General features: G+C 36.2%; 1 protein-coding gene across 2 annotated transcripts; it reads left to right on the forward strand.

Moving 5' to 3' along the window:
• Positions 1 to 28: 28 nt before the first annotated feature.
• LOC126381889 (sodium-dependent multivitamin transporter-like) lies at positions 29 to 26,504 on the forward strand. 2 transcript variants are annotated; one of them, XM_050031486.1, is made up of 13 exons: positions 31 to 477; positions 6,090 to 6,311; positions 11,861 to 12,020; positions 15,368 to 15,433; positions 20,601 to 20,652; positions 20,840 to 20,907; positions 21,616 to 21,770; positions 22,493 to 22,633; positions 23,205 to 23,429; positions 23,684 to 23,865; positions 24,840 to 25,081; positions 25,393 to 25,668; positions 26,255 to 26,504. In XM_050031486.1, the coding sequence occupies exons 2-13, from the start codon at positions 6,112 to 6,114 to the stop codon at positions 26,282 to 26,284; spliced, it is 1,797 nt and encodes a 598-aa protein (XP_049887443.1). In that variant the 5' UTR covers positions 31 to 477; positions 6,090 to 6,111; the 3' UTR covers positions 26,285 to 26,504. The 2 variants fall into 2 exon arrangements, with proteins under 2 accessions (XP_049887531.1, XP_049887443.1); XM_050031574.1 differs by lacking the exon at positions 11,861 to 12,020 and having other exon boundaries at positions 29 to 477.
• Positions 26,505 to 26,864: the final 360 nt, after the last annotated feature.

The raw sequence follows: 26,864 nt of genomic DNA on the forward strand, positions 1-26,864 counted from the left end.
TAGCCCGCTGAGAGAGTATTGTAATTCTTTAGTCAATAAATCGGCACGTTTCGAAGCCTCCCACTACATTTCCGTATGATCATAAGACATTTGATTTATTTCAAGCTCGGCTTCAGGGCACGAGCATCCGTTTCATGTTTTATTATTGAATATTTTCGTGTATAAAATTTTCGTGCTGTCTAGTTGACAGATGAAGTTCGCGTTACTCCTGTTCGTGGTGGTTGACATTGACATGCAGTGCGCGGGAATTTCGAGTAAAGTTTTGCGGATGAAGTAAATCTGCGGTGTGTCGGAGAGTCAAGAGTCGCGCGAATGTGTGCTAAGTGAAAGTAAGGTGTGCAATGCGGTTGTGCAGCGGCGAGGTTGCCAAGACTTGCGAGCCCTCGCGCCTCCGCGCTTGGCAAAAGACCATATGTGCAAGGAATTCAACACTGTTTACTTCCGCTTGAAGTTTGCTACAGTTTATTGTCTTAAGAGGTATGAAACTATCATTCTTTTACAGTTTTGTCACTTAAAACTTGGGTAGAGCCGGTTGCTTTTCCACATAAACGCTGTGTGTTTAGGACTACTTGTGATATAGATGATTCTAGACTATGTTGCTTAACTATTACCTTTAATTTAATCCGTCGGAGGCAATAATTTTGCACTTTATATTTTTTAGCATTTATAGAACAAAATAGTAGATAGATTCGGGAGCTGTCGCTGTAGGAAGCAACAGGTCAGGAAAACATTAAGAACTTTGAGAGTGTCGGTCATGAAAAGTGGTTAACTTTTAAATCGAAGTAGCAAATACTGATTTGGTTTTATTGGTGTTAGACATAGAAACATGTATAACATTATAGAGCAATATTTTTTATCCAACTCATAAAATACCGTGCAATGTTAGTAAACTGTATAGGACCATGGTTTTTTTGTTAGGTATTGGTTTTTTCCACTTCATGTAGGTATTATAGGTTATATAATACCAAGGAATATTCAATGTAGGTACCTAATGTACGTATTCGGTTTGTATGTATGTTATTATTTTCCACCGGAACTGCAACACGTAGATATAGGTCATATTTTTTTTGGCTTTTTTTTCGTTTAGCATGCCTATATGTATACTATACATACTATACATACAATATACATTGTATGGGTAGTAAAGTTGTAGGTACGTAAGTACACTATATTATAACCTATCCACGCGAACTTTAAATATTCGCACAAAACCAGAATCAATATGGAATTTTAATGTCGGTGGTCAAATTTTTTTTATTTTTGTTCGTTTAGCTAGCGAAATAAATAATCTTACAGATATGCAAATAAAAATGATCGAAGGAGTATCAAATGATATATTATTGATAAGTACTTGATGCCAATGACTTAGAAAGTGGACAGATCTTCTCATCGTACATCATTTATATACCATATATACCAAACTAAATATATCCGTAAATCAATCGAATGAATTATAATATTATTCAATACAGTTTTAATGATCTATAGCGTTTTGCCAAGGTAATGTTATTTCAGATGAAGAAATCAAAACTAGAAACATTGACCTGGTTTGTCGTTACTAAAAGTGTTATTTGACGTCAGCGTCAGCTCTATTACGTAAAAATTAACAGTAAACACAAATATTGATGGTGTCATCAATCAAACGTAATACACGATCAATGTTGATGTGTCATATTATAATTATGTTCGTAATTGTAGACCTGTGGACGTACGAAACGCCTCTGGAGACGGTCCAATATCGTGACACAATGTTAAAGGCGTAAAAAAGACGATTCTTGCATCTTGAAACATCAACTAGATTGTAGTTTATCTATATATAATTGTCGGGTAATAATACATCGCATTTACGACTCACGATATCGTCGCTTCATAGTGAAAACCACATAAGCGCCTTTTGAAAATTCATATTCTGACGTGGTTTTCTTCAACAACCTTTTAATTAATTGCAGATTTCATCATCTCCCTAGCATTATCCCGTTTTTCTCAAAATCTGCCGTTTTTTTTTACGTTGGGAAATGCATTTACGCATGCTCGCCGCCATGGGGGACTCCAGGATCTCTACAATCCCACCTACCCACTAAAACCCAACGGTGTTCGTCTTGCCGCCTGGATTGGAGCCACGCTTACCTAACCTGAAGATTTGACAGGTTCGGTTTTTTACGGGTTATTTAATTAATTTTATTCCATGTAAAAATTTAAACCGCAAGTTTTTACCTAGTTTGAAAATAGCTTGTCTTGTGATTGGAAGTTTTGAGAACAATAATCACATCCGAATGCGATTTTTCAAATAGGCGCTTACGTGTTTTTCATTATAAGGCTACGGCAGTTATATTAACCGTAGGCTAGGAGTTCCAACTATTAAGATAACGGTACACCCACCAAACTACCGGTTACTACTTACTGATGTAAGTACAGTACATAGTTGTTAAATGAGCAATTCAGGTGCCTATGGCAGTTGAATAATAACCCTTACACGAGGGTTGCTGATTTACCTTACAATCCACACGATAGAAGGACCTATCAAATCAAAGATATTATACCTAATTAAATAAGAATAAATATGCATATTATTAATATTTTAAAACTGAAACACTCTTTTTTCACTTTATTGCATTTTACTTTCTTTAGATTTGTTTTTGTCTGTGATTTTTTTTATATTAATTTTATTCTTTACTTTAACTTGCAATGTGAAGAATGAAACTGTTTTATCGAAAAAATAGTAATTTCGCCGAGCCCTGTGATTTTACGGAACACTTATGTTGCGCGCAGCCCAGTTTAGGAATCGCTGCCGTAGACTAAAATTAATATAAAAACAGTAAGTAATTGCAGTAAAAACAGTAAGTTGTCACAATGTAAAATTACTTAAAGTACTATTCCTCATGTCCGATCAGAGTTTCCATCGAATTTATTATTTATAATTATTGTTTGGGGGAGACTGATAACTTGTAGACTTCCACGAGACGCCCAATTAAGCAGATGACTGGGTCAAAGATTATAAATTGCTAATGTTTTTATTATCGTTTGTTTGTTTATGTTCCTATGGTCAAAAATAAAATGATAAAAAATTATAAATATCAACAATACATCGTGTAGTGTAGCCGACATTGCATAACATTTTACCGTCTTTACCGTCTACGGGGCTGAAAATAAACGACTTTAAGATTTCGACATAGCAAACTTCATAACAACACGATTATTTTGAACACAAGTGATTTTATTACTAAATTATACATTTCAGTACCCACGCATTTCACATTTACCAAGGTGACATTCCTTTGGAGACAATTTTACACTGTATTAAAGTACCTAACTTGTTTTATTTACTGTTTGTTTATACATTAAGATACCTCTACGGCTAATTACAGTGGGTTTGATTCCGAGTCCGATTCATTTACTATTTATACTACCTACTGGTATAATGCTCATAATATCTAATTATATTTCGTATACCTTATTTAAAATTTTTAATATTATGTAGCTCCTAATAATGCCGTACCTTTGATTACTGGTCATCATATTTTTTCAATAAAATTACTCATTAATTATACATCAATGTTTTTTTGTAAAGAAATACGCACCATAAAATTATGTTATCGAATAAAGTCTTAGTTCTAATTAAACTTAGCAAGAGCTGAGCGAAGTGGATGCAGCTAGTTTAGAATTAAGTATTCCATGACGTTATTCAACTTTAGTGTCACTAAAAATACATTTTTCGTTGTTTTAATATGTATGTCTTTAAAGGTTACGGACTGGATATTTTGTTTAGTATTAAATATTGTCATTGACATTCAACTGTCTGCTACTTGGTAGGAGCAGTAATATGCTACATGACAACCTAGTCAAATGAGATACTTTTTACGAAACGTCAAAACCAAAGTTTTCTTTGGAGTTTGTATGGAAATACTATCCTGTGACGTCATCAATATAAGCGGTCAAACGTCGTACTCATTGTTACTTAATTCTTAAATAAAATTCGAATATAAGTCGAAAAGTAAAATGAGATTGATTTTTGATCATCTTAGATTTGCTTCTATTTCCAGATTAGCGTTTTATAGTTTTTTTTTTTTTTTAAATTAAGATGGGTTTGCTCTTGACCTCACTCTTCCACGAGGTAAAGAAGGGGTCGACGGTGGAGCGAGCTTATCCAGATGCCTATTCAGCCGAGACTTAAAGGACCCCAGGTTACAAGATGCAAGAAACACCAACGCCGGCAGCTTATTCCATTCCTTCATCCCATTTATCCAGTCAAATAGGTACCCTGTTGTTAGTAGGTATATTGATTTAAAAACTCCGGGTGATACGAGTAGCTGGGCGACTCCGACCGGTATAATGTGATCACGTGGCAACTTTACACAGTTCGATCTTGCAACAAAATCGCAGACCCGGCTACTATTTACTTAAGCAAGTATGTAATCGTTTCATATGTCATGTCAAAGGCCTTTAATGGCTCAGTAGTAGCCTTTACACCCATGTTGATAAAGTCGGTCATCGATCTCACAACCGCGAGAGAAGATGAGTTGTTCTGAGTATAATGGTACAGATTATTTGTATATATTTTGATCAGTTAGATACCTTCTGCAATTCATATATCCGGAATGATATATAAGTAAAAATAAATATATATAAATTTAATATACTTATGAGAGAGAGAGGGATATAATAATTATGAGAAACCCCCTTAAACTTCAAAAATGTTTAAAGTATTTACTTAAAAATAACTTAGTTTTAAATTATTGTTAAGATAAGTATTGTTTGTATACCTAGATAGCGCTCTCTCATATTTGATTTGTGCGTATTTATTTATAAGAACTACCATACTTACCATATGACATGCAAAATATAAGTAAATAAATGATATGCAACAGCGAGCATTTTAAGTGTAGAACGGATGACATTTGAAAATCAAAAACATGTTAATTCTAATTTTAACCGAAATTCGTTTTGCTAAAATTGTATTCTGTATACAATTTCGCATTAGTCTAATGGAAGGTTCTTTAGCAGACAGGAAAATTTAGGACTATAATACAAATATATTTTGCTAAGTACACATTTTTAGGTATGTAGTCTGTATACCATCGACCATTACAATAAAACATTTTTTTTGACGTGACTTATTGTAGATTTGCTGCAGATGGCATTAATTACTTGGGCTGACAAATACAATAAAACAAAAAAAAATCAAAAAGCAACAAAAAAAATACACGCTCCAATTTATACCTGTGTGGGACCCAATCATTGATGTGCCGTTCCCAAACTTATGTAAAAAGCTTTATTACCTAAGTACTTAACCTTTAGGCAGATAAAACCAGACAAGCAAGAACAATTTGAAAAAGAAAAGTAGCTAGTGCCCTTACAATTAAACAGTTTTTACAACGGGAACATTCCTACTATGGGAATATTGGAATATTCCCGAGATCGGCACACCACTGGACATATTCATGTAGGGCTGCTTAATATTATTTATACTTTGATAAGATATTTTATGTTCATATCCCTGGTTCATATATGTTATTATCCCTTTTCCACAAGGTCCGCTTAACTAATCTGAAGATTTGACAGGTTTTTTACAGAAGCGATTAACACGCTTTACGCGCGCGCGCTCGCGTTATTTTACTTTTGATTTTTATTTTTGACTAGCTTTTGCCCGCGACTTCGTTCGTGTGGCGTGTATCTATATTACGCGGATTTGATTTTATCATACAAATGTTTTTTCCCGCTAACTCCCGTTCCCGTGGGAATATTGCAATATCCTGTTGCAACTAAGCTTTAAGTTTACTAAGGTACCTGCATGCCAAATTTCAAGCGTCTAACTTAAGCGGTTTAGATTTTTCATACAAAAGGATTTTCCCGTTAATTCCCGTTCCCGTAAGAATTTCGGGAATTCCTTTCTTAGTGCACCTCCACGATACCTAAGCTACGTCCCTTCCAAATTTCAAGTGCCTACGTTTAGCCGTTTAGGCTGTGCGTTGATATGTCAGTCAGTCAGTTTCTCCTTTTATATATTTAGATTAGATTTGCAGCTTTTTTTGGTCTGAGGTAAGATATTTTATGCTATAGTTACTTCATTCTTTCAACATTCTTTCCCAGGTGTGTGCAAGATAACGGTGCAAGATGCCGTTCACGGTGAAGGAGGGTGGTTTCGCGACGTCAGACTACGTGGCGTTCGGCGTGCTGTGCGTGGCGTCATGCGCCGGCGGCCTGTGGTACAGCGCCATCGGCTCGCGGAAGAAGACCATAGTCGATATCCGCGACTACCTGCTCGGAGGGAAGACCATGTCCACGTTCCCCGTCGCCATGTCGCTAATAGCCAGGTATAATATTTTTTTGCTATTATATACATTTTTATGGAAAACTCGCAAAGATAATATACTTAGATGCTTTTCTTACTCGGACGGGATTCAAGCTCGCAGCTCATGCTAAGCCGAGGCGAGCGGATAGCATTTTAACTATTACACCACCGAGCCATCATGCTGTTATATGATTTTTTCAATATGTAACTTGCATCATGCAAGAGCGCGAATACCGTCTAAATCAGAATTGTTTGTGTTTAGATATTTTTTTCTTTGTGAGGTATTTGAGCTTGGTCTGACCGCTAGCGCTGCTGTACCGCGTCTTGGGTGGCCAGGAGGAGGGAAATCGAAAGCACTAGTTCGAATAATGCGGGTGACAGTCAGAGTGGATGAAACCCAGATGCGGTATAGTAGGTCAGAATAAAAATAATTATAATATGCAAAAATATTATTAGCTAAAACGTGTATTGTAGAGCTTTTGATGATAATATGCGATTTGTGGTTTTGTGTAATATTTGGATGCTGACTAGCAAAAAAAATCAGTTATAATTTATAATACGTCATTTATAGCTAGGAATAATAACTGCCATAGTTAATTCAACGTACTTTGGTGACTCTACACTCGATTAATTTCTTCTTCATCTTCTTTACTATAGTCTTGAGGCTCATAGAAAATAGTTATTTGTCAACAAGAGAGGAAAATTACGTATCGTGTGCGAGTTTCGTGTTTAAATTACAAACTAGCGAAGTAGTCTACAATTTACTCGCTGCGGTCAAGATTCTAATGTACTGGGCGTAATGACTGATTAAAAAGCACGAGTCATAAGACTTTAAAAGAAGATGTAGCAAAAATATACTTGTAATACCAAAATTATCAAGAATATGATGTGTACGGTAGATAAAAAAAAAATCTATTATGTAATAACAAAACGGGATATTATACTTACAATGATAAGATACTATTGCACCCAAGAGAGTTATACTGCGATGATAAATTCAATGATATTGATAAGCACTCTAGACTGAACGTGTAAATCTTTTAGATATCAATCTAATTCCATCAAATAGCAATGCGATTAAACGTTTATCTAACCCCCCTGTCCACAAAAATGTCCTTGAATGCGTTATGTCAGTAACATTTTGAACAAGTTTGCTAAATATATTTCTAAATATTCGAGCCTAATGTACCTACATGCGTCCATAATTGTATTTAATGGGTTGTTTTTTATGGGTTGATGGGGTTGGTAATCCGTCTCATAACCCACACTATAGAAGAACAGAACGGTATTTAATAAGATGCAGATAGGTACATAGAAACTTGTTATCTAAATATAATAGTGAGTTCTGCCAGTCGCGTAAAAAAAAAAGCTATTAATATTTACTGATCTATACACATTAATATTCGTCGCCTCATAGTGAAAACCACGTAAGCGCGTTTATGAAAAATAACATTCTGATGTGCTTCCTTCCACAAAACCTCGTTTTCTTCCAATTAATTTCATTCCGGGTAAAAATGAGCGATATTGCAATCGACGGTCCCCAAACACACGATAGATGGCGTAGTTCACTTTTAACACACCAAGGTTGGTCCTATTTTCCCTTTGCTGGGGTCATAATTATTCAAAAACGTAATGTAATGGCAGAAGCATATATAAAACTAATAGGTGCTTGATATTTGGATGACATTATGTATTGAATGATGTTGCTACCTATATTGCTTATAAATCTTTATTTTGATCAGAATAATAATGGGTGGAAGTTGTAATTGTACCTTAGTGTAATAAAAAGGGTCATCATTTATACCTAAAAACAAAGATAAAAGATGCACCAGAAATCAGAAATCAGAATCATTTATTCAACGTAATTATCATGGATAAATCAAATCAAATATACTTTATTGCACACAACATACAAAACAAATTAACACAGATGACGATAAATACAGTACAATCTGGCGGCCTTATTGCTAAGCAGCAATTTCTTCCAGGCAACCAGTGTATAGAAAACATTATTACAATTTGGTGCGGGACAGTGCAACATCTTGTATAAAATAATAAATACTAAACTAAACAAACTTGATAAACTTGTTGAAGGTCAATGTAACATTTTCGAATTTACGTCATTTCGCAAGGTGTTATGGCTGAGGAGAAGAAATGACAAGAAACTGCAACAGCAACACCTCTTTTAAAAACCAATGAGGGTATACATTACAAGTTATTTAATAACTAGAGGAACACATTCAATACCAGACATTTTTATCATTTAGGTAGTCATTAATCTTATAATAAGCTTTTTTACATAATATGGCATATGTCTGTTATACATGATATTAGAAGTTTATACGAAGAATAAACTTAACAACGCCATCTATCGTGTTTTTGGGGAAGGCCGATTGGAAAGTCCCTCTTTGAGACCGCAATTTTTTATCTGGATTGAAACTAGCTTATCTATTGCGAGGTTTTGTTAGCAAAAATCACGTCAGTATATGTTTTTTCCAAAAAGGCAATATGTGTATTGGTTATTAAACGTGATAAACTTTGTATGGGACATACACTAATAGTCTACCATTTATGGTCAGTCACATCTCTAGCGCGAGCAAACCAACGCGTCTCAATGTTTGGATCTTGTAATCTTCTATACTTATAATAAATCTGTAGAGAGGTCAATTCTGTACATTAAATATTTTTTCAAAATAACTATCAGGGGGTGATAAGTGATCGATACTGATGCCAAAAATGCAATCAGTAAAATTTTTGTCTGTCTGTCTGTCTGTCTGTCTGTCTGTCTGTCTGTCTGTCTGTATGTTCCTTATAGAAACAAAAACTACTGGACGGATTTTAATGAAACTTGGTACAATTATTCTTCACACTCCTGGACAGGTCATAGTATACTTTTCATCACGCTACAATCAATAGGAGCAGAGTAGTGAAGGGAAATCCTTTTGTATGAAAAATCTAAACCACTCAAGTTAGACGTTTGAAATTTGGCATGCAGGTACCTTAGATACCGTAGAGGTGCACTAAGAAAGGAATTCCCGAAATTCCTACGGGAACGGGAATTAGCGGGAAAATCCTTTTGTATGAAAAATCTAAACCACTCAAGTTAGACTTTTGAAATTTGGCATGCAGGTACCTTAGATAACGTAGAGAGGTGCACTAAGAAAGGAATTCCCGAAATTCTCACGGGAACGGGAATTAGCGGAAAAATATTTTTGTATGAAAAATCTAAACCATTCAAGTTAGATGTTTGAAATTTGTCATGCAGGTACCTTAGATACCATAGAGGTGTACTAAGAAAGGAATTCCCGAAATTCCCACGGGAACGGGAATTAGCGGGAAAATCCTTTTGTATGAAAAATCTAAACCACTCAAGTTAGACGTTTGAAATTTGGCATGCAGGTACCATAGGTACCGTAGAGGTGCACTAAGAAAGGAATTCCCAAAATTCTCACGGGAACGGGAATTAGCGGGAAATACCTTTTGTATGAAAAATCTAAACCACTCAAGTTAGACATTTGAAATTTAGCATGCAGATACCTTAGGTACCGTGGAGGTGCACTAAGAAAGGAATTCCCGAAATTCTCACGAGAACGGGAATTAGCGGGAAAATCCTTTTGTATGAAAAATCTAAACCACTCAAGTTAGACGTTTGAAATTTGTCATGCAGGTACCTTAGGTACCGTAGAGGTGCACTAAGAAAGGAATTCCCGAAATTCCCACGGGAACGGGAATTAACGGGAAAATCCTTTTGTATGAAAAATCTAAACCATTCAAGTAAGATGTTTAAAATTTGGCACGCAGGTACCTTAGACACCGTAGAGGTGTACTAAGAAAGGAATTCCCGAAATTCCCACGGGAACGGGAATTAGCGGGAAAATCCTTTTGTATGAAAAATCTAAACCACTCAAGTTAGACGTTTGAAATTTGGCATGCAGGTACTTTAGTAAACTTAAAGCTTAGTTGCAACAGGATATTACAAAATTCCCACGGGAACGGTAGTTAGCGGGAAAAAACATTTGTATGAAAAAATCAAATCTAAATAAAAGGAGAAACTGACTGACTCAGTGACTGACATATCAACGCATAGCCTGAACGGCTAAATGTAGGCATTTGAAATTTGGAAGGGACATAGCTTAGGTACCGTAGAGGTGCACTAAGAAAGGAATTCCCGGAATTCCCACGGGAACGGAAATTAGCGGGAAAATCCTTTTGTATGAAAAATCTAAATCGCTTAAGTTAGACGCTTGAAATTTGGCATGCAGGTACCTTAGTTAACTTAAACCTTAGTTGCAACAGGATATTGCAAAATTCCCACGGAAACGGGAGTTAGCGGGAAAAAAACATTTGTATGAAAAAATCGAAACCGCGTAAGATAGATGTTTTCAATTCAATTCAATTAAATTATTTATTGCATTCCATGTAGTACAATGGGGTGTTACATAGGCATAGGAACTAAAACATGGACCCTGTAGGGCACAGCAACGTTGAAGGGAAGAGAGGAAGTGTGTATTAAAATTAAAACTCAATGAACAATCAATTAAAAAAAAATCAATTCAATCAATTGATTCAATCTAGCATGCATGCATACCTTAGTAAATATAATGTTTATTTTTGGCTGTATTTTGAAAAATGGGAGTTATTGGGAAAAAAATTGTATGAAAAAATCTAAACTGCATAAGTTAGATGCTTGAAATTTGATATGCACTCCCACACACACAAAGATCTCTCTCTTATATAACACGCCACGCGGACGAAGTCGCGGGCAAAAGCTAGTTTAATATATAATCCTAAGTAATACAGTTCATTCAATTATTTGTGTGGGGTTTTATTATAATTACTAGCGCTCCTTACAAACGTGTCTACCACATCAATCATGAGTAGATAAATATGATGATATTGATGCTTAACGGATAAAAATAGTAGGTGTGCCTGCATTATTATCTTCAACTTTATATCTTCCTAGCATATCTATAATCAATTACTTATCTAGGATAACTAATATTAGGATCCAGTCTATACCTCTATATCTTATTTATCCGTTAAGAGTTTCAATTTTCCATATGAGAATTACTCTCTCGAGGCTACTATTATTTATTATTTTTTTCTTTTGAGTGTTATCATATTATTATACAGAGTGTTAGTGACATCGTAACGAAAACTTTGAGAGATAATTTAGACCATGATTTTGAGTTGATATCAAGTGGAATTTTCCGATATCATAACGAAATACTAAGGGGGTGATTCGGATCATGATGCTGACTTAATATAAAGTGGAATTCCATCACAAAAGTATAGAATTGAAAATAATTAAAAGAACACAAATATCATGAATTTTGCGACGGATATTAACTCGGAATCATGGTCTGAATCACCCTCCTCAGTATTCGGTACGACTTTGCGTAGGCGACAATTACGAGTATAATGATATCATGAAACCTCACAGAGCACATGAGAACAATAAAGAGTAAAGCAATCAGAACATTTTAAGCATTGGGAGAAAAACACAAAACACTGTTATAACACTAATACCAGTTCCCCTTCCCTTGATTTGACGCTTATAATCCCAAACAGCTACGTCTCAGGGGTGACGATACTGGGGACCCCGGCGGAAATCTACAACTACGGCACGCAGTACTGGCTGGTTGTGGTGGGGGTGACCTTGAGCTGCCTCGTGGTCTCCGTGGTCTACCTGCCCGTCTTCTGCACGCTCAGGCTGTCTTCGTCATATGAGGTGAGCATAATCAGGCCACTGCGTTCGATCAATTCTTTCAAATATAATGCTCACAGAAGACGCGCTGAGCCGCGATTCGCACCCACGTGGACACCCTCAGGCCTGTTGTCTTAAATTTTGTACCGGGTGAGATAATAAACACTACAATAAGGCACATACAAAATACTTAATTTTGTTTAAGTCCTTTCATTTCCTACAAATGGTTTCTGAGTTACGCAAGCTATGAGCTCGTGATATTTTGCGGTGAATATTGTAGTGGCATAACTCAAAGAACTAAAAATGCACAGGCGTGTGATTTAAATTTTTACTTAATAAGTAATAAGGATGAAAACTAAGTACCTATTTCTCCCATCAGGTGACGCTAATGTTGAGTGTTCTCAAATTTTCATAGTTCCCCAAACTATTTGAGTAAAGAAACATTATTGCTTCGGTTATTAACTTTTACACTATAACCTGTTGCGCAGCGTTTAACTGCAATATTATGGTATATTTATTCTCTAAAGATCGGAAAGAAGAAAAAAGTAGTAGAACTAGAAACGTAGACTTTGTACAAATATACGTAAAGTTTAGTGTAAATAGTTAATACAAAATGAATACTTGAAGCGTAAACGTTTATGAATCTTAGTAAACACTAAAACGATGTTTGAGCATGTCTGAACCTAAATCCGTTGATAGATGTAGGTACTTTATCACGGTAAGTAATTAAATTGTTCTCTGACTACTCATTGTTGAACATTTTCAAGGAAAATATTGTACGTAGTTGAGGACAAACCGAGTACCGGCAATGATATAATGTTCTTCATCGATTATGATACTTACCATTCCTTGTTTTACGCCTTGTACTTATTAATTACACTGCAGAAATGCAAGAAGGTCGTTTAATATTTTACATCGCGATATTATTTGTCTTCAGTTTTAATGATAAGGAACGTAATAAACGGTATATTAATCAATTAAATACAAATATAGTTTATTGCACACAACGTACAAAATAGTTTTACACACATGGACGAAAGATACAGTACAATCTGGCGGCTTCCAGGCAACCAGTGGCAAGAAAATATTTATCACAATTTGGTGCGGGACGGTGCGACATCTTGTATAAAGTAAATACTCAATCAAAGTTATGAAAAAGATGATAATTGAGGTTACTTTATTATTATACCTACTTGATAATTAATACTGTCATTTATGCTGCACTGCGTACGAACAAAGCGCATATTATCTTCTCGGGCTTGACATAAAAACTGACAAAGGAATTGTGTAATCTAACATAATGCTCAGATACCTATTAAAATTTAAAACCCATTATTTAACTGTTGCGTTTGGAAATCCGGGCCTTACGACGATAATGGAGTATCATAATTATTTTATGGGCGATAGACTGAATCTGTTACGATAAAATTTATCATACGGATATCCATCTTAGGACTTTAGTAGCTCTGCCTGCCCCATTTGGGATTACAAGCGTGAGTGTATGACAATAAGCCTTCTAGCTGACAATTGTGTAGTTTCCTAGGTCAAAGATAAATTATGAAAATCTGATTACTAAATAAAGACAGATCTAAAGTAGACAAAAAAGTTTTATTTTTTCTATTCAACGTATTTATGAATTTTAATAAAGAAAAATGTAATAAGTACGACATTTTATCAAGTTTTTCTATGACGTCACAGGTTCCTTTTTCATACAAATTCCACAGTAATTTCGTGTTTTGACGTTTAGTAAAAAGTAACTGATTTGATTAGTTGGAAACTGTCTATTATTAGTTCTTTTGTGAGCAAGAAACAGTTTAAAGTTTTGCTTTATCGAAGTACCTAATTCATATGCTTCACCAGTTTTGCAGATTTTACCTTACTTATATCTGATTTATCATGGGTGTCAAAAATAACAGAGCATCACGCGTGCATCCTGCATAAATACCCACACAACTATATACAATACACTCTCATGCCATACTCTGACAAACATCGATTGGACATTGCCCTAAGTAAATAATTAATATACTACTGTAATTAACTAACTACATGCAGACTGTACATGAAAGGAAGACTGTTTTGGAGACTGGTTTTATTATACCTACAAATAAGAAAAGTAAATTGTGCTCTTGAAGTCTTTATTTGCTCAGTATGTTTTGATAAGATTTTAAAGACTTTTAAATTATTTGCTTCATAAAAAAGTAGGTACTTACTTACGTCAAATTGTATTTGTCTCATCATTACCCTAACGTTATCCCACTTTACGGGGTCCGCTTACCTAACCCGAAGATTTGACAGGTCCGGTTTTTTCGGAAGCAACCCGTAGGGGAAATCCAGCTCAATTACAAGCTTAGTTAGGTCACGTACCTCCGAAAACACATTTCTTAGGTGCGTGGGTGTCAGCGTTGCCAGACGTCCCGATTTTGGCGGGACGTCCCGATTTTTAAATCATTTAATGTCCCGCGCGGAACAGGCTCAGTCCCGCTTTTCGGGAATAACTCGACCGTGCGTGTAACGTACTGAGAAAGCGCGGGCGGATGGCACAGACAAGTGTGGACTGGAAATTCTGATTTTGATTTCCGTTTTTTTTATTCAGAAGATGAATAAGACTCAACTATTTAACGATAGGATAAATCTGATTTAAAATATCATATTTTTATTAAAATACATTTTCTATGGATATTTTTGCTATCTATTGTCACGTAAACGTAATTTGAACTCAAATTAAAATATAAATATTCAATTTTTTTTATTATATACGTTTTTTTACTATGTCTCGCTTTCGACGAAAGAATCCCGCTTTTTCACTCAAAAAGTTCCAAATCCCGACTTGGCAAAAAAAAAATCTGGCAACGCTGGTGGGTGTCCTCACGATGTTTTCCGTCATTATGCAATTATTTCGTGCTCGTGTCAATCGTTCTTTCGACTAGGTTACCACAGCTCCATGTCTTGTTTGTTTGCAAGTACCTATATTATTTTAATTAACACGTTGACAGTCCAGTGATCCATATACGGGTCATGACGGACTAGTTTCATACGTCCGTGACCCATACATGGGTCACTAAGAAACGACCAAGTACGCACTAAGGGCGGGTGTTCCACTTGGATCCACGGTAACGTAGCAAAGGTTGAAGTAATATGCGGGACTTACAAGGAAGTCAAAACATTTTGTATGTGGAATGTCAACGTGTTAAACCAAATGCATAAGTAAACTTACTTACATAATAAATAACATTAAAGTCACATTCTTATACAATGTATACAATGTTACCACTAGGCCAAATGGTTTTCCTGTGGGTTGTAAGGTCGATGACCGAGCTCATCAATCCTGGCCTAAACAGTAGTGATGTCATCAACATTTTTTTTGGCAGTATTTGGAGTTACGATTCAATCGACACGTGCGAGCAGTAGCGTCACTACTTTTTTTATTGGATGAGGTGAGTTTTTTTTTGTATTATTTGTATTAGTACTGTCTAGTTATAAATACATGCTTGTGTTTGACTTCTGATCTTTATTTGCATTACACAGCAGTAGTCTGCGTTTACTGAGTCACTCGATTTTTAGAGGCCTTGATTTGGGTAACTACCATCATCATTAACGTCCCCACTGCTGGGGCACGGGCCTTCCCTATGGATGGATAGGGAGATCGGGCCTTAAACCATCACGCGGACCCAGTGCGGATTGATGGTTATTAACGACTGCTAATGCAGCCGGGGCCAACAGCTTAACGTGCCTTCCGAAGCACGGAGGAGCTCGAGATGCAAACTTTTTTTTTTGTAGTCACCCATCCTATGACCGGCCTTTGCGAAAGTTGCTTAACTTCAACAATCGCAGACCGAGCGCGTTTACCGCTGCGCCACCGAGCTCCGTAATTTTTTTCTAAGCTATTGTGTCCCACAGCACGACAATCTCTTTCTACTTTTTCTCATCATCATTCTTAGACCACGATTTATGTTTATAGTATTTTGAAATGATAGTGATAATATTTTTTTAATATTTTTTTTTTATGGAAATGGTATATAATATATTATGTACATTTAAAACAATTTAAACTCGGCATGATTGTTAAACGTGGCTACAAGTTGACTCTATCTACCCGAATGTGGAGTATATAAAGGACAAAGAGCTATAGATAAACGCAAAGACTAAACATTGTTAAATAAAATAAACTATTGACACTGGCACTATCATTACCATATCAAGATTAGATAGTCAACAGAATACCTATTAACATTGACAATTGTTAACATAGTGGTAATACCTACATACAATTGGCTACTTGACAGTTTTCTGATAAGTATTTTAAAAATTACAAGCATCTTAAAATATTTGATTTTCCCGAAAAAGCTTTATATAAAAACAATATTTCTATTTATTATTATAAATTATTATTATTATAATTTTTATTATTATTTTTTTTATTTTATTTATTGATTTTTTTTAATATTTTTATTTATTTTTATATATTTTTTTGTTTAAAAAATATTTCTTACATATTATTATGCATTAATTTTAAATTTTGCGTGAAAACGGTTTGTCGCATGACATTTTGCTCAGTGACGTTATATTTTAATAAACAAAGAAACTGTCAAACAGTATAACTATACAGGGTGTTAGTGACATCGTAACGAATACTGAGGGGGATGATTCAGACCATGATTCTGAGTTAATATCAAGTGAAATTTTCCGTCGCAAAATTCATGTTCTTTTTTAGCTTTTTTAATTATTTTTAATTCTATACTTTTGCGATCGAAAATTCCACTTGATATTAACTCAGAATACTGAGCTAAATCAGCTCCCTCAGTATTCGTTACGATGTCACTTACACCCCTTACCAGTAATACAGGTAGCCATACAAGTAGGTATGGGTGTTAGTGACACCGTAACGAACACTGAGGGGGATGATTTAGACCATGATTCTGAGTTGATATTAAGTGGAATTTCCTGTCGGAAAATTTATGTTTTTTTTTGTTTTTTTTTTTTTTTAATTATTTTCCGTTCCATACTTTTGCGACGGAAAAATCCACTTGGTATCAACTCAGAATCATGGCCTGAAACATCCCTCAAAGTTTTCGTTACGATGTCACTAACACCCTGTATACCTGACAGATAATTTATGTTTATTTTGTGATATGAAGATATAAAGATGACAATAATAACTTAAATACAGGGTGTTAGTAACATCGTAACGAATACTCAGGAGGATGATTCAGACCATGATTCTGAGTTAATATCAAGTGGAATTTTTCGTCGCAAAATTCATGTTTTTTTTTTTATTTTATTTTTTTTAATTATTTTCAATTCTATACTTTTGCGACGGAAAATTCCACTTGATATCATCTCAGAATCATGGCCTCAATCACCCCTCAAAGTTTTTGTTACGATGTCACTAACACCCTGTATATTCAAAGAGGAAATTCCGACGATGTTTTGTGTTGTTATTTTACAGTAGTTTTAAAAAAATGTAGAACTTCCTACTTTTCATGTCATCGAGGTCACCCGATTTAAATATGCCTACGTAACGGAGTTCATATTCACATTGACTATACCTACTTTACCGAGAACGATCGAACAAACGAACGATTTAATGTTGATGTTAATTAGTTACTACAGAAATAAAAATAATGTTAAAATTACCTAAATATACCAATAAATTTTCTCTTATACCCCGATGCGTATCTGATAAAATTATATCCATTCATTTTATTTCGGTCGAAGAGTGTGTAAGCACGTTTCGTTATTTGCGGACTTCGCTCGGTGGCGTCAATTCATTATCAACATCAATTGTCTGCGATAGATTTATGCACGTCAACGTTACCTACATTTTGCAAGTACTGAAAGATCCCGGGTTCGAAATTTTAGTCCTTGTAACAGCGTTTGTGATAATATTTCTGAGTGTTGGTATTGACGTTCACGTGATTTCGGCTAATAAGATGAACAAATACAATGAATAATCCTGATTTATTTTATGAAATGAAAATCAAAGTTATAGCAAATTGTATTTCAGTTGTATTATTGTATGTTTTTCAATCACGTGTGTTGAAACTACGATAAGTACTTAGTTTATGTTTTGAATAAAGGTAATCGCTTACATTTTTAGAATTTCTTCTTTTATTACCGTTATTATACGTTTGCAAATGTGGATAAATTACTTACCTACTGAATCATAATTTGAAATCGTCAAACGAAGTCCTGATAGAATTCTTTTTTAGGGTTCAATAAACAAACAAATTAATCATTTCTGCTTATTGTTACATGCGTTTAATGTGCGTTACACCAAATCGCATCACTGATTTTCGATTGATTGATTGTTTCTAATCCGACCAAGTCACGCCAAAAAAGTTGTGTCCCAACAAGTTCAAAAGTCAGTTGTCAAATTTGACCCATATTAATAATGAAAGATAAATAAGCTGCTGAAAATATAGAGCTATTCGCAGGTTTTGTTATATCTACTAATTTAATATTGTGTTTGAGCACATGAAAATCGTAGTGGATGCGGTTAGCGTGAAATCGTGTAGATCACATCATTATTATCATATTCTATGTAACTATTAGTTCACATCCTGTTAGGGTAAGCAGTACTACAAGTCAGTTAGATGAAAACTTGGCCGCGGTGCAGAGATTCTGATGTGTTATATCATCGATCATCGTATTTCCGAATACAAACGAATGCTAATTTCCCAATTCATCAATAAAATTATTAGATTTATTAATTTATTATCTTCTTCTTCTAAAACTGCCATGCCCTAATGGGTGTCGGTGATCACCACCGCAAAGTCTTCCATATTCTGAGCCAGTCTGGAGAGCGCGGCTGCGTCCCTGATTTCAGTCCATTTCTTAATATTATCGAGCCAATTTATCCTCCTGTATTTATTTATCGAATATCAGAATTAGAACCTATTGTTTTTGAAGTACTTAGTTCTGCATTCAAATTTTAATGATAATCCCTGATCCCTTCATTTCATTCTAGAACATTTTCATTTTAAATCAAAATCTAAAAGAATTAAGTATCATTCGTTTGTATTTCGGAATACGATGGTTACTGATGGACACTAAGAAAATAGAAGCAATAAATGATTGATTTTTTTTATGATGAATTTCCGCGAACATATTCAGATAACTGAAATAAGCCTGCGATCGATTATCGAATAGTATTACGTGATTCATGCACTAGCTTGGGTAGTCGCATTGTTCCTTGATTTATAATAATAGCGATAAAGAAGTTTATCATTGTGCATATTTAATAAACTTGCGTCAAGTTCATAGTTCCATAGAACAATGTCGACTGTCATGTAGGTTACCGTTGTCAGTTGTCTGGACATAGTTTTCTTGACAAACTCCAAAAAGACAATCGTTAATATTATTTATACAATAGTAAAATAGGTCTTCATCATCATCATCAATCAGCCCGCATTATCCACTGTCGGGTATAGGTCTCCTCTAAAAAAAAGGTAATAGGTAGGTAGGTTTAGTAAAATAGGTAGCACATAAAAAATAGAAGTAAGTAATCCCCCCGTTCTGCCGTTGGTACCGGCTATTAGCCGTTAAAACACCTCCACCAACCTGCAGTGGAGCAGCGTGGTGGAGTATGCTCTATACCCTCTCTGGTTGATTGAGGGGAGGCCTGTGCCCAGCAGTGGGACGTATATAGGCTGCTAATGTTTTTTTATGTTTATGAGTTATTTCAACTTCCAAGGGATACTGAAGATTATTCAATAAAGAACTGGTTTCGTCGTTCATTCGTTGTTGGCGATGTAGCGCCCAATAAAAAAAGAAAAATTTTGACATGTAACGTTTCTTGGGCAGTGTGGTTCAGAATTATTAGCACATTGTTCTTTGAATCCTTTCAATATTTACCTTTAGGAATATAAAATTTAAAAAATATATATCGGGCACAGTTATGTATTGTTATGATGTTACGTATCTTTATTATCTCCCTGGAGTTATCGCGTTTTCGGTACGCTTACTTAACCTGAAGATTTGACAGATCCGGTTTCTTACAGATGCGACTTCCATTCTGGCATATGTAGTGTAGGTATGTTACGTATGTTCTCTAGGGAACTGATCAGCAATTAAAGTCAACGTGTCAGGTCGCTCGCTAATAATAACAAGACATTTTATCGATCGCTTCATAAAAAGCAGACAAAGTCCGCTCTTGATTAGTTTGGGTTGAATATTGCGAACTGCCATGTGAATGGAACATTTTAAACGACGGCCAAGGTTGTGTCGGTTGTGGACTTTGTACGAGTCGACGACTTGCATGTGCTCAACGACAACAATACGCTATGCTAGGCCAATTGACCTGGCTCTTCCTCTACATTACATAAGATTATTGAGATACCTACGAAGGAATATCACTTATATTTTTACTCGAGGAGAGTTTTAATAGTAGGAATCTAGGCAGATTAACATTGTTCTGAAAACACATGAGTTTTCACATTCAATAATGTGAGAGAATACGGTGAGAGTCAAAAGTCGTAAGAAAAAAGGAAACTCCTGGCATTTTTGTTTTAATTTAATCCAACCCATTTTGGTAGCATAGCTTTTTTACTAGTTTAAAATAGAACGAGCACTGTTATTGAAATGTTTCATTTTTATTTTCAGGTTTTGTTCCTTCCTATGATAGTGTATGTTCCTGCATTAGCATTTAATCAATGTAAGTACTGTGCTCGATTGATTTTGATTACATGAGATTTTCACACGAATCTGCTTTTAAGTATGTATCTTATTAACCGCTTTGTAGCTTTTTGGTTTCATGCTTTCGATATAATTTACTCTCTCTTTTCAAATGTAGAGTGTGGGATAGATATTGTTATAGGTACGAATATGTTTTATTGTTACAGTGACGGGATTCAATGTGTATGCTGTGGGTGGTGTTATGGTGTTGATATGTGGATTTTACACAGCATTGGTGAGTACATAGAAGACACCGCGGACGTTATGGGCCGAATATTTTGTAATATTTGAGTTTGTGTGCAAGCGTGCACTTTAAATATTTGCCGTGATGCGGGGGAATACTAGCTGCTTTCCGGCCCGCAACAAACGTGGTTTCGCCTCTGAAACTGATAGCTTTAAGAATATTATCACCATCAAACAAACGTTTGGGTTGTTTCTCACGATATGAAATCATTGTCGCGAAGTGATACACTTTTTTTCAAGCCTGTGCAAGCCAGTTCTCGAGCAGCAAATTCCATTACACGCTGCAGGAGAAACTTCCATCAGATGGAATGTTCTTAGCTTGATGTCATTTCATTAATATCCTACTCATCAGAGCCTGGAACGAAGTGTTGTTGAGCATGGAGTAAATAATACCCTCGTCATACTAGAAAAGTAGGCGTTAAAATGCGCTAACTTCCAAAGTGTTCATCACAATGATACGACTGTCACTGGATGACACTTTTTCCATATCTAAGCTTATGCGGTTAGCGACATCCAGGCACTCCAAGGAGATATAGAATAACGATAATATTATTACAGCCCCTACCCATGCAAAAATAGTAAGTACCGGTAGCGAGAAAATAGAGGCTGGTACTAAATCTAAAATGTATGCAAAGTTCCCCTTAGAGTAAAATTAGGCCTTATTCTTGGGTTCTTAATAAAATCCAATTTGTCCATGAAGGGTGGTCTCCGGGCAGTGGTGTGGACAGACTCGATGCAGACGGGCGTGATGTTTATCGGCGTGATACTAGTGGCAGCGGCGGGGACCGTCGCCGTCGGTGGAGTCAGGACCATATTCGAAGTCAGCGCCGAGAACGGCAGGCTCGACTTGTCTAAGTGAGTTGATATACCTATACTGATTCTTAGTTGGTTCATCTAAATATATAAGGATTAACTTACTGACTGACATATGCTGATATGTCACACACCTACAACCCAAATTGCTGGGGCTGCGAAGTTGCGAATTCCATTATTTCAGTTCTGTAGTAACATATTATACAATGCTTCTGTTATATTATTTTACTTTTCTTCTATCATTTGGGTTGTGATGTAGATTATCAACCTCATCAGCCTGGGCGTCCGGGTGTCAGGGTTATATTCTTTTATTAAGAGTTCCATTGTTTAGTGTAGGCAAGTTTGTGCTTGTGCAAATTATTTTTTTACGAAATCCAGAGGGCTTGTACTCGAAGGAAGTGAAAACGATTCCTTGCGGACGAACACGAAGCCACCGTAACAGCCAGTTGTGGAATACACCTAATATGAATTATTCAACTTAAAAATGTGGTAATTTGAACAGGTCTCTGGCAAACCTTGAGATTTCTGTTTTTCAGTGAGTGACCAAATATGAGCACCTTAGCTTAGAAACTTAGACCAAACATGATAGAAAGGTCGGTTAGGCGTGGGTACTTATCTGGCTACCCCAATTTGGATAAAATCGTGAGCTTATATTATATTCTGTTATGAGTTTTCGTTTTAAAGAAGAATCTCCCTTAGCAAAATGTTAAAGACCCAGCAGTGAGACAGTACAGACTAGTAATGGCGATGTATTTTGAATACAGTTGGAACTTCTCCCCGTACGAGCGTCAGACGGGTTGGGGCGCGGTGTTTGGCGGCATGATGTACTGGATTTGCTTCAACTCCGTCAACCAGACAATGGTGCAGCGGTACCTCTCACTTCCCACCAAGAGGAAAGCCATTTCGTAAGTATAACCCTTGCGAATTGACTACAAACGTCGCGCCAAGGCAATTACATCCTAGCGAGTCTGTTGAATATGTATGTATGTAGTATATATTTATTGTGTAAGTAATATAGCTTAATTAATGCAACAGCACGCCAGAAAAATATATAATCTACTTACTTATATTTTTTTAGTGCGAAAGAGACGTCAAGGAAATATAAATTAAAGAACGAATGCCAAAAAGTCGTTACGGGTTGTCTAACTGATGGCTTGTGGTTTTCGTGTTAGAAAGAACCTTTGTTGAAATGTTCAGAAGATAAGCAGCTAAACGTGTATTATGTTTTTCATAAGGCCCTTTAAAACAGCGCGTGATCCATCCACCGATGCCATCAGGATCAGGATATATTCTTGCAGAATGGATTGTCGGTGTAAATACCCTCGCGATCCGATCCTCCGACCTGTTCTGGAGACGCGTCCTAGGATCCTATCGGTAGAACGTACCGCGAGCAGTTAGAAAAGGTCTTAGCTCCTAGTCCAGCATAGAAGTGGTATTCAGATGTTTTGTAGAAAAGACAATATTTACATTTTTCAGAGCTTTGGCGATATTCTGTTGTGGAGCCATCATGGCGATATCGCTATGCGTGTGGTGTGGGTTGGCCGCATGGACCGCATGGGTTACTACTGGTTGCACGCCCTCGGGGGCTCCTATCGTTGCCGACCGGCTGCTACCAGCGTTCGTCACTTACGTCTCCAGGGTACAGAAGTTACCTGGGCTACCTGGTGTTTTCTTGGCTGGAGTATTCGGGGCTGGATTGAGGTGAGCTCTAATTTTATATGTGTTGTGGGTTTTTAAATTATATTTATGTCTTCTTGGTTGAAATGGTGACCGATCTATTGAGGATTGATCAAGAACAATATGTAGCATAGCAATTTTGCAATATTTCATTTTTAACTTTTACGTGTTTGTTCGCGCATTACACAGTACCGACTCGATTTTTTCAGATTTCACGCAGATAAATCGCGAGGAGTAGATTAGCGTTACTAAATCTTCTTTGCGATTTCTTGTTGCAGTTCCCTATCAGCAGTGCTAAACGCATGCGCGCTTGTTTGCGTGGAGGATATAATGCGCGGCTGGCTGCGGCTGCGCCTGAAGCCGCTTGTGGAGGGAATCCTCGCGCGGTTGTTCACCGTCGTCCTCGCCGTCGTGTCTGTCATAATGCTCGTCGTCGTCTCCAAGCTCGGTGGAGTGCTCGGTGAGTGATACACGTAGTAGAGTAGTACTGTCAATGTCCTGACATATACAGGTATATTGGGGTAGGAGTGTACTACATAGAGTTTTGCATCGTAAGTCATAAATGAGTACAAAGGTAGCCGAATAAGTACTTACTTCACTTATCGGGACCAGCTTGTTGTAGTAGTAGGACTACGCATGCTACACCTCAGAATACGCATAACGCATAAGTACATTATCAAAACATAACATTGTTCAAGCGGATATTTTACATGTAATATTTAGAACAAAATACTCGAACATTTGTCTCAGACGTGACGTCATTTCACCGTCTATTGTAAATAATGCAGGTACTTAAGTACAATCCAAACATAGTTGACCAAACTGGGCGATCGATAACGCTCTTGAAAATGAGGGCCTAATTGAATTACTGTGTTTAGGCGACATGACGTTGCTTCCTCACCAACTTACTACAGTGTATAGAATAGTCAAAACAGTATGGTTTCATTCATGACAATGGTTTGTATTTTTTTTCTGTAAATTGTCACCTACGCGCTATACTGACGATCTGGTAGGCTTACTTATAGTTATTGGATGAATGAAGAAGGAACGCTCTATATAAGGATAAGGATATTACACATATGTATAAGAAACCGAAAATAATTAAAAATACCTACTTACTTACCTAATTTTAAATGGATTACTATATTGAATCTACATATCGTTGTGTATGAATGTACCTATAACTTAGTCAGTGACAAGTTTTGTACGACGGCCTATATTTACGATAGTGGTAGATCAATGGGCATAAAATATTAGGCCGTAACGGTCACGAGTACTAATATGTATACACTTTGAAACCATGTTACATTAACTTTTTTGACAAATTAAACCGTAAGCCTCATTAAATATCAAATATGATAGTGCGACAGGGTTCTAAAATGGATACATGACTGTACTTACTTAATTACTTACTTAATTCGGACATTGACACAGGTGTAGCAACAGCGTTGTCAGCAATCGCAGCGAGTACCACCTGCGGCATCTTCACTCTGGGGATGGTGTGCTGGTGGGTGGGCCCTCGAGGGGCCATCGCGGGAGCCCTAGCGGGGGCCCTAGTGGCCGGCACCGTCTCATTAGGGACCCAAGCCGCCGCCGCCAAAGGCCTCAGAGCACCAGCCATGCCGTTCAACACCACTTGCGCTGCCAACGCTACGTTCAAATACTCTACAAATATAGTGAGTACAGATAAATTATTTGTAGACTTATAAACATTTTTACCGTTCCGCTTTTCATCTTGATAAAGATACCTAGATAAAAACAAAAATATTTAAAATGCAAAGCGACTGTCCAGTTCGTAGGTCCAGAGTTAGGTTCAGTGGTTTGGTTTCAGGGCTTCAAGATAATTTCTTTGAAAACCTTGTATTTAAAACACTTGGGAAAAGTCGCAAAGTATCTAATGTAAATGCTCCTATTTCTGGTAAACTTTGGGCTTATACCCAAGAATTGTGTCCTTCACGATTAACCCCAACCAAATATCTCTCCACAGGACCCAGAGACAATATTCCCGCTGTTTCGCGTGTCATACCACTGGATAGCGCCGCTTGGTCTTATTGCGACGCTGACAGTGGGTGCTCTAGTGGGCTGGCTATTTGACAAAATGGAGGGGGGAAGGAAAATGGACGCTGAGCTGTTCACCCCAGTCATCTGGCGGTTGCTGCCTGCGGATGCCCATGCGCATGCTGGCATGGTCAGACAAGCACTCGCCGCCAAGGAGGCGCGCCGTGCCCCGACTTCACCACTTATAATCACAGCCAATGATAAGGTTAGTTTTGTCTTGGTCGGTTGTGTAAAGATTTATTATTTTAGTTATTTGTAGTTTAGCTCTCTGCTGATCTGAATATAAACACACAGTATGGACAGGACTTGTCGTAAATACTTTATTTAATTAAAAACGGATTAAGGGATTATGTTCTCTTCAACAAGGTAAACTAGCTATACATCCATTATAGGCTACGTATGAGAATCATTATAACCACTAAGGATTTCCATATATCAAGCGTGGCTTTCTAGAACATAATATATTATAGGACTAAGTAAGTTAGTTATAGACTAGCCTGCAAAACTAAGTGTCACACTTTTAAAATAATTAAGATAAACTTTCGAAATAAAAAGGACTCGAAAAATAATTACATTTTATTGTATTACTAGAAGCTCTTTCCTGCAGACAAACTGTTTAAACAGTTTTGATAAACTGTATATCTAGTATTAAGAATTAAAAAAAAAAAAAATATTTTAAATCTATGTTTAGGAAAAAATAAAATTTTAAAAGTGTAGTACTTAGTTTTTCAAGCAAGTGTAGTTATGATTATGAATTCAAGTACTTAATAACAATTTATTATCTGTTTCAGATCGAAATGAACGGCGAAGTCAGTAGGTGAGGCGATCACGTCTGTTGTTGTGATTTGATAGTTATTTTTGAGACTAAGAAAATGGTGATGATTTAGATAAATATAAAGTTATAAGTTAATAAAGTATATTTTTGTCATTATATATTTTAGGCGATTTTGTGATTGAGATCTTTGTCTACAATTATTTACTGCGATAACTGAATTATAAGGCAGAACTTATGAAAGTAATAAAAAAACATGAAATATAGTATTTATAGACTTTACACGTCCCGCACTCCCTCACTACTGCACAAATGCCAATTTCTGTAATATGATAAATATCCGGAAAATAGCCATATACTTATGTAACAAGCATACATTTGTAAGTATATTTCGAATATTTTGGAAAAAGAACATGCCACGAATAAAAATATATATCAAACAAGTGCAAGGTTGTTTGTTCCGCGTGTTCCGTGACAACATATTTGGATTTGATTTTTAAATTCACCGTTGGGATCCGTTTATCCTTCTATAAGCTGAACCAATGTCGTGTTAAAGCATTTAGAGGTCAATTTATATAGAAAACTGTGACATAAGCGGCGAACTTACTGGCATTCGTTTGTAAGTAAAT

This window comes from Pectinophora gossypiella, chromosome 1 (genome assembly GCF_024362695.1).
Source record: "Pectinophora gossypiella chromosome 1, ilPecGoss1.1, whole genome shotgun sequence".
Taxonomy (NCBI): Eukaryota; Metazoa; Arthropoda; class Insecta; order Lepidoptera; family Gelechiidae; genus Pectinophora; species Pectinophora gossypiella.